The sequence below is a fragment of the Mus pahari genome, chromosome 19 (genome assembly GCF_900095145.1).
Source record: "Mus pahari chromosome 19, PAHARI_EIJ_v1.1, whole genome shotgun sequence".
NCBI lineage: Eukaryota > Metazoa > Chordata > Mammalia > Rodentia > Muridae > Mus > Mus pahari.
This window is the reverse complement of record NC_034608.1, coordinates 13708532-13717775: the sequence shown is the minus strand read 5'-3', so window position 1 is coordinate 13717775 and position 9244 is coordinate 13708532. Positions and strand designations below refer to the sequence as shown.

At 42.8% G+C, this 9244-nt stretch overlaps 1 protein-coding gene across 1 annotated transcript in view; it reads right to left on the bottom strand.

The window, feature by feature from the left end:
* Positions 1-4358: 4358 nt before the first annotated feature.
* Positions 4359-9244, bottom strand: part of Igfl3 (IGF like family member 3) — a 5835-nt gene continuing 949 nt past the window's right edge. The window contains exons 2-4 of the mRNA XM_021219743.1: positions 6139-6466; positions 5894-5963; positions 4359-4483 (exon numbers count right to left, since the gene is read on the bottom strand). Coding sequence (XP_021075402.1) covers positions 4478-4483; positions 5894-5963; positions 6139-6466 — 404 coding nt within the window. The 3' untranslated portion in view covers positions 4359-4477. The remainder of the gene's footprint in view (positions 4484-5893; positions 5964-6138; positions 6467-9244) is intronic.

Below are 9244 nucleotides of genomic sequence, written 5' to 3'. Positions count from 1 at the left end.
ATTTTTGTGGAGATACACAATTATAGGAGTGATAACACTTCTTTCTTTTGTTTTGTTTTTGAAAAGGCAGTAGGACTTCATCGCAAAAGGCTTTTATAAAATTGGTGTAAATATAAGCCAAATGTGGATCACCATTTTCATGGAGAGAACTAAAGTCCTGAAACATAAAGCGGGAAGTAGGATGCTTAAACAAAATGTTTTTGGGAGGGAGTTCCAGAAAGAGTCTGTCCAGTGTGGGATGAGTAAAGGTCTGTCCTAACAGCATGGCAGGAGGGGAAAGGTCTGAAGTGCAAAGCTCATTGATGGTGGAGCAAATATCAATAGGTCATGGCTCTAGGTTCAAGAGTCCTAAGGCAACATGGGAAATTCTTCTGGAGTAATTTCCAATGGTGTCTTGCATGCTCAGCAGTTAACTTAGATACCTTCTATGGTTAGGACAATAGAAGTTGTGTTTCCATTTATTTTGAACTGAGTATGTCCAGTGAGCAATGATTCAACCTTTTGGCAATCTGCTCTTAGAGAGCTATTATTATTGAGAGGTTCCTACAGGTAGTAATAATTTTTGAATGGCTCTTTATATTACAATAATACAGATGCCATAGGAAGTCCTTTTTAGAGGTTGTTCTCTTAAGTGAAAGAACTTCTAAAAAACGGGTTAGACAGAATTCAGAGACATTTGTGCCCCTCTCTTTGTCTGTGAGACTATTGCAATAATGGTTCCAATGACATTAGAATTTCTCCAGGGATATCATGCTGGAAGGAGGAAACCAATCAGAAGGGTAAATATCCTTTAGCAGAGATTTTGCACAATTTTGACAACTTGTCAGATCATTTTGTAGGAAAGAATGAAACCATGACAATGGTGATGGTGGTACAACACCTTGACCCAAGATGGCTCAACTATGAACAGTTGTGGCCATCTATACAATCCTAAACTCCATGTTTAAGACTATGAATACAGGTACCCATGTGCCATGCATTCATGAAACAGATGACAGATTAGTGCTAGATGGATAGGTAGATAGAGGGAGAGGGAGAGGGAGAGGGAGAGGGAGAGGGAGAGAGAAACACTGTCTCCTTGTTCTTCCCAGTGCAATTCCACTGAATAAACCTGCTTTCCATCCTTACTTGTGTCTTTAATTGCACTTTGAGAATGGGTGGTTACTCCTGGCTTGATAGGGCTGTCATTCTCTTACCCTAAAATCTCCAAGAATATTTGAGAGGGTTAGTCTCTTTCTCTTTGTTTGCACACTTCTCTTCTATGGTAGTGTGTATTTTTTACTATTCTACAATTGAAAGTTAGTAAGAACAAAGGATGACAAAGAGGGTAGCATGTCTTGCTGATCTGGGGCAGTGTGGGTACTCTAGGTGGACTGGCTTTGTGTGTGATCTCATTCAACAAACCCTAGGCACAGATCAGACAGACAGACTAGAATCTGCACCTTTGATGTGCCCATTGGCTCAGTCTCTTTCTCATTCAGACAGTGTTAAGATTCCAGTGAAGTCCTGTCATGTGCTGTTTACCTCTGGTATGTGCAGTTTACCTCCTAGCCTCATGAGACAGAAGACATATAAACACATGGCATTGGAGAAGTGATTTGGTGAAACCATATGGTTTAGATACAATGACCTCATAGAGTAGGGTACCTGCCCAATAGGTAAGCAGTCATTATTCTGTCTCCTCCCATTGCATTTTTCTTGTGGAATTTTCTGAGCTGCATTACCCAGGTCAGCTTGTGTGACAGGAGCAACCTCTCAGGACTGAGGGTAGTGATAAGATATGAAAGTGTAACGAAGAAGAGCAAAACTCTAGGACATGCACAGAAGACTTGCTAAATAGATAAGTTGTATTTTGGATTCAAGAATGACAGTCCTAACAGGACCTTCCTGTGTCTTGTTGTGAGGAGGTGGCAGGAGGGTGAGACTGCACAAAATGAAGCAGATGGAAAACAATGGTCCTGTAGTGAAGGAGGCCCCAAGCTTCTCACCTGTCTTGAAGAGACAGGTGACACCTCCTCCCAACTCATGACTCATTTTTGTCTGCTTCCTGCTCATTTTCAGGCATCAGTAAAGTAGAGTTCTCTAGTGAGCTCCTCCATGGTGTGTCAGAGGAGTCAACCAGACTACAGAGTGGTGTGTTGGGGACACCAGACTTTGTTTTCATTTCTTATAAACAATGTGATTGCCATTAGACATAAGTAGGATACATCAGAGAATAGCAGTGTGGTCACTCTAGAATCTCACCATTTGTGGAGAAGATCATATCTCTGTGGGTTGGGTTACCTCATGTTATAATATTGCCTCTTGGTGAACCACAGAAAAAGGGTGCCTATTGTGTCTCCCACACAATGATTTAATTCTCACATGCCTGGTTCTATCCCTTCCCAAGCACTCAGATAGGCTCCTTGCCAAATGCATGGTGGGACTGGGCATTGGTCTAGGTAGTTTCCTAGTGCACTGAATATTCATGTAGAATTTTCCATGGAATAACATGTCATCATTGTAACTAAAATCTAAGCCCCTGGGCCATGGATTCCCGTGAATAGATTACAGTAAAGACATTACTTATTTCTTGAATGGTAGAATTATTATTGTTTTTTTTTATTTTCTTTATTTTCTTTATTTACATTTCAAATGCTATCCCGAAAGTTCCCTATACTCCCCGCCCCTGCTCCCCTACCCACCCACTCCCACTACTTGGCCCAGGCCTTCCCTTGTGCTGGGTCATATAAAGTTTGCAAGACCAAGGGGCCTCTATTCTCAGTGATGGCCAATTAGGCCATCTTCTGCTACATATGCAGCTAGAGACACAAGCTCAGGGGGTACTGGTTAGTTCATATTGTTGTTCCACCTACAGGGTTGCAGCCCCCTTCAGTTCCTTGGGTACTTTCTCTAGCTCCTCCATTGGGGACCCTGTGTTCCATCCAATAGCTGGCTGTGAGCATCCACTTCTGTGTTTGCCAGGCACTGGCATAGCCTCACAAGAGGCCGCAATATCAGGGTCCCTTCATTATTGGTTTTTAAAGATGATATTTATTCACGTATTTGTATGTCAGAGTAAGTACATGTGGGTATGCGTGTGGGAATCAACACTCTCCTTCCATCATGTAGGTTCTGAGAGGTGAGCTCAGGCCATCCAGCTTAGTAGCAAGTGCCTTTACCCACTGAGCCATCTTGACAGCCCAGAGTTATCATTTTACAATGACACATGAGTTCAAGGGAAACAGAAGCACTTGACCATGTCTTTCTATATGCTTGCCCTGACTTGGGGACCTAACTAGCCTTTAGCAATCTCCCGGAATCAAGCTCCACTTAACTGGATACGTGTGTTCCTTGTTTCAGAGTGTGCTGAGATTCATCGTTACCTATTACAATAAATTTGAAAGTGAGAAGTAGAGCTTGTTTCTGATGTCAGGAGATGACCTGGCCTCCCAGCAAGGCTTGCAGTTTACAGAGCATCTGCTTCAGGCCACTCTGTGACACTGACAGCTATATCATAGCCAACTGTCAGGCCATTCTGTACTCATGTCTTCACATGGACAAGAGCATTAGCAGTGTCCAAACCACAACTAGGAGCAAACCTCCCTCCATCTGGGTTAACACTGGTGATCCCTCCTCACTATGGTCACTTAAGCCGCCTCTCATTCTTTACAACAGTTACTAAGACACCGTATCAATCGGCTTGAGTTACCATAACAAAACACCCAGCCTCACAAATTAGGCAACAGACAAATTCTGAGTTATGAGAAGCCAGAGACCAACTTGCCTGCTGTCGAGTGTGTGACTTTCCTGGGGAGTTGTGCCACAAACATGTACTCACCCTACATAAAGAACTGAGAGTTTGCAGTAACAGTTTAGCAACAGAACAACTTTTTCAACTAATCAGTTTATTTGGGTTGTAAGGACAACAGTACAGGCAAGGGGTTACTAACCGGGTAGGGAGGACTCAAAGCAGCTCTATTACTAAAGAGCCAAGCCCAGCCTGGTGATTACTCAGGGGAGTTACAGCTCTGTGCTTACTGCAGAACTGTATTCAACTTGTCTGGTCAGAGTCCTTTCTCTCAGGCATAGTTTTCTATAATCTTGAAAAGGTCCTGTGGATCTTGATGCATTCCCTTTTTCTAGACAGACAAGTGATTTTTATTCAGGTCTGGAGCCTCCTGGGCATCCAGGAGGGATTGTTTGTAGAAAATTACTACATAAGTCCCGCAGCTTGAATTTTTGTGAGGGCCCCATGCCTGACTTGCATGACTTGCCTTCTCTGCGGACTCTGGCTTGAATAATTTTATCTTTAGTTGCATTGAGATAGGATAATTTTAGAAAGTTATGGGGGAACATTCCAACACATGCTTAGGAAAACAATATTCAAATGAGCCTTGTAATGAGACACATATATCACTGCACTCCAATGCTTCAGGTGTCCATTCTTCAAGTAAGAACATTCAGGAACTGGTGCTTGCAGGAAGAAAGTAGACTCTCAAGGCTGTCCAGGGAAGAAGAATTAGAATTGAGATACTCAAAATAGTTAAGCACACATGACTGGAAGGAAGATGTGTGTGTGTGGGGGAGCACAAGTGTGATGTGAGAGTAAAAGTAGGGGAGACAGAGCATGTGAATCTACTAAAACACATTGTTTGAAAATGCCAAAATGACATTTATTATATTGTACACTGGCTTAGAAAATAAAAATGAGAAACACAACAAGCTGTGGCATGTGTGTGTGTGTGTGTGTGACCCAACAATGCTATTTTGATAAATATTCATGCTTTCAAAAGATCTTGTTTAATTTACTTAACTTTTTTATTATTGGATATTTTATTTACATTTCAAATATTATCCCCTTTCCCAGTTTCTCCTTCTCAACCCCTCTATCCCCTCCCGCTCCCACAGCTTCTATGAGGGTGCTCCCCTACCTACCCACTCCCTTCTCACTGCCCTGGCATTCCCCTACACTGGGGCATTGAGCCTTCACAGGACCAAGGGCCTTAACTTTTTCATCTTCATTTTTATGTGTGTGGGTGTTTTGCTCTCATATCCCAGTGCACCATGCATATGCAGTGCCTGCAGAGGCCAGAAGAGGGCAATCTGGGAATGGAATTACAGACAGTTGCTAGCCATCAAGTGTCTTTGTGATGTACCTCAGATTATTTGTAAGAACAATGGGTGCTCCTAACTACAGAGGCTTCTATTACTCACATCACTTTCTTAATATTTTTTATTTATATCCAAATATCTCTGTTCCCAATCTCGATGATGGATGTTTCTTTTTGCCATAGGTAATGGTTGTTAGAGACTATTAACTGAGAGCAAGTTACTGTGAGTTCCCAGCTAGGGATGGATCATCTGCATCAACATGCTTAGTCAAGGATCAGGGAGCATACTGGAACAGTGTGTAATAAGAATGTAAGAGATTAGGGAGGAGAGCCATGAAATGCTGACTTCTGGACATGACATGGCTGAAGCACATCATGTCATAGCAACTGTGATTGCCTGCACAAGACCTAGACAAGATCAAATTGGTCAAAAGTCCAGTGTATATTGGAATATGGGGGTGCTTGAGGTACCACCCCAGGCTGAGAAGCTGTTGACAGCTGAAGTGTCCAGTGGAAAAGACAACTTTTTTCCCTTTGGTGATATGGCATAGGTGATAATGCTCATGCCCTGATAGCCAATTCAGTAGGGAGAGAGGGAGCCTCATGAGCCTTGCCAGCTCCTGTGGTTGGCTGTTGACAGGCCTGGTCTTCCACAGCCAACTGAAGTAAGACTGAGCTTGCCAACAGCCTGGTCTCTGGAATGTTTCCTGAGCCTTAGAAGAAGCTGTACAAATATTGTGTTTACAACCCAGCACTAAGCTTTCACCTTGGTTGGTGATTGCATAGATCCTAAAACCTACCTGTCCACTACTTTTTCTCCTAAGAGAAAGGTTTTTTTCTTCAATATCTTCTCCATGAAAACTCTTTTTGCTACAAAGGAAAAAGCAAATTGAAGAATCAGAGAAGGGCACGAATAAAAGAGCCCGAGAGAGTTTGTTAGCAACAAGAGTAGAGGGCAAGGGTTTTCTTAAAGGGGTATACCCACACATCTTCCTTCTCCATTTTCATATCTAACCCTACACATAGACAGGAAGAGGGTACTCACCTTTCACAGTTCCTAGAGATAGGGGATGAACTGCAATGAGATCTCTCTCCATGAACTTTAAGCTTGACAATAAATTTCTTCTTGGGGCTATAGGACTCAGGACAGCAGAGCTCAAAGCAGGGCCTGTAGGTGCAGCTAGGGCCACAGAGGTTAATCCGCTTAAAGGGCAGGATGGTGTCATGAATGCAACACTCCTCTGAGGGGTTGTAAGTTCTGCCATCACACTTGGGATTGCACGGCCGTGAGCCAGGGCCTGAGAAAGTTGAGAATTTTCGAGCTCCTGTAACTCCTTCAAGTATAAACAGGATTACTTCAATTAGGACAGCACCTGAGAAATAATGAGAGAGAGAGAGAGAGAGAGAGAGAGAGAGAGAGAGAGAGAGAGAGCACATCAGCTGGTGATGGTCAGCAGCAAGGACACATCACCAGGTCCTTGGTGGCCAGTGATGATTCTGAATGCCTTTTAAGACTGATTCTGGATGTGGATCTGGTATGGGCTGATACAAGAAAGATTCCACTTAGAAATGCTAGGACTGTGGTTATGAGGGAGACCCAGGAAATTGAACAGATAAGATAGAATTAATTTGAAGTTCAGAGGTGCCTTATAGCTGCAACAATATTTAGACATGATTTTGTCAGGACTATCCTTCCAGAAGATTCCAGACACCAGGATCCTGATCATGCTGTAGTGTAGTGGATGGCAGAGAAAGAGTAGAGTGTGTTTCCATCTGAAGCTGTTATGGCAAGCTTGAAAACAATGAAGACCTTGATGTAGACTGAGCCCAGAGTGTATAGAGGGATGTCTTGATAGTTCCAGAATGAAATGCTCATTTAGATATCAGGGTACAGCTGGTGCTCAGAGATTCTTTATGTGAAGGTGAGGGTGAGACTGAGCAGCATTTTTTACTGGAGAGTCTGTCAACAGCTTTCTTAATAAAGTGTTCAGCAAGCTCATATTTAAAATGTTTTTACTTAATAATAATAATAATAATAATAATAATAATAATAATAATAATAATAATAATTTGTGTGTGTGTGTGTGTGTGTACATGCCAAACACACACACATACATAGATAGGTTGGCAGGCACACACGCACATACAGAATGAGGGGAGAATGAGGATGTGAAAAGAGGTTTGGGGACATTATGGAATTAAGTATCTCCACCTTTACATGGGTTTTGCCAGTGGAACTCAGGCCATAAAGCTTGCTTGCAATCACTTTTATGTGCTAAGCCATCTCAACAGCCCCATGTTTAATAAATACATAAAAAGGAAACCTTTCTATGTGCTCAGTCATGTGTGTGAGTATGTGTGAGAACATTCTAGAAGTGTGGAGTTCAGGGGACTATCTCTGTTTCTACCTTGTTTGAGATAGGGCCTCCTTTTTCCTGCTGTGCATTCCAGGTTGCTGGTGCTCAAGCTTCTCAAAGATGATCTCAGTCTTTTCATGGGAGTCCTGGGAGTAGACTACAGTCCTGGCTTTATATGGGTTCTGAGTATTTAACTCAGGCACTCATACTTGATCAGCAAACATTTTATGCACTGAACTATCTCTTTAGCCCCTGAGCCACACTTAAAAGTTCCAGAGTAGAATTTTATTTAATCTGGAACTGAATTAGAGGCACTTTGATAAGCTAATTGATGTTCATGATTTACTGGACCCATTGTTTTTGTTTGTTTGTTTGTTTGTTTTTCTCAGGACAGGGTTTCTCTGTATAGCCCTGGCTGTCCTGAAACTCACTTTGTAGACCAGGCTGGCCTCAAACTCAGAAATCTGCCTGCCTCTGCCTCCCAAGTGCTGGGATTAAAGGCATGCACCACCACTGCCCGGATACTGGATCCATTCTTACCAGAAGCTGTGTGGCTTCTCCTGTGCTCCGAGGTGTGAGGATCCACCCCCCTCAATGATTCATAATGACTTACAGAAAGTTCAAGAACATAGGAACATTAATAGTTATAGCGTTTGATTTTTTTCATGGCAGAACAACTTGCCTGAGGCCTGATAGTTTTCTCAGACAGTTAATTCTGGCTCAAGGTTATAGAGGCTGGAAAGTCACAGGTCACACAGCAGCCTTTAGACAGGATTATGTTTCTTCAGCTCCATGTAGATATTTTGGAAAGAGAGGTCATGAGAGGCAGTGTGCTTTTTCCCAAGACAGTGTTAAGGTGACTACAAGGCGAGAGTAGGAGTTCTGTCAGGAGCCCTGTCATTGCTGCAATGCACTGACATCATTTCCTGTAAAACGGTTCTTTCTCCATACTCTAAAACAGCTTATAGGTGCTACTCTGAGTCACTGTAGCATTGACTAACTAAGATTTTATGGCAAAAATATTTAGGGGACACACTGAAAATATGTGTTAGTAAAAAAGAATTAGAGTGTTTTTTGCCTATATATTTGGGTGACCTCCAATCATCTGCCTAAAGTAATCTAAGGGGCTAGAGAGATGGCTTAGTGGAGTCAGAACTTGTTTTGTAAGCAGGAAGACATGAACATGAATCTACAGGACCTATGGGAAAAAAACAGGCATGGCCCTGCACATCTATAACCCAGGATTTGGAATAGAGACATAAGGATCTGAAGAGCTTGCTGGCTAGCTAGAGTAATCCAAACAGTGAGCTTCTTTGGGTTCACTGACAGATCTTGTCTCAAGGCAATGCAATGGAAGGCAACAGAGATAGACACCCATTCTCTTGCCCCATGTCTATGTGCACTCACATGGGCACTCAAACCCACACAACTCATAAACATGCAACACACACACACACACACACACACACAAACACAGCAACAATAACAAACAACAATTGTCAAGAATCATCTAGATGAATCAGATCTGGTCAGATCTGGCTATGGGTGACTTGGATGATATTCCTATAGAATGAGAGATGGAGTAGAGAAGAGTGATGGGATGATAAAAGAAGAGAGGGAGGGAGAGGGAGAGAAGGAGGGAAAGAGAGAAAGGGGAGGGGAGGCAAGCAAGGGGAGGGGAGTGGAGGAAAGGAGAGGAGAGGAGAGGAGAGAAGACAGGCGAGGAGAGGGTGATGGGATGATAAAAGGAGAGAGTGATGGGATGATATAAGAAGAAAGGGAGGGAGAGGGGGA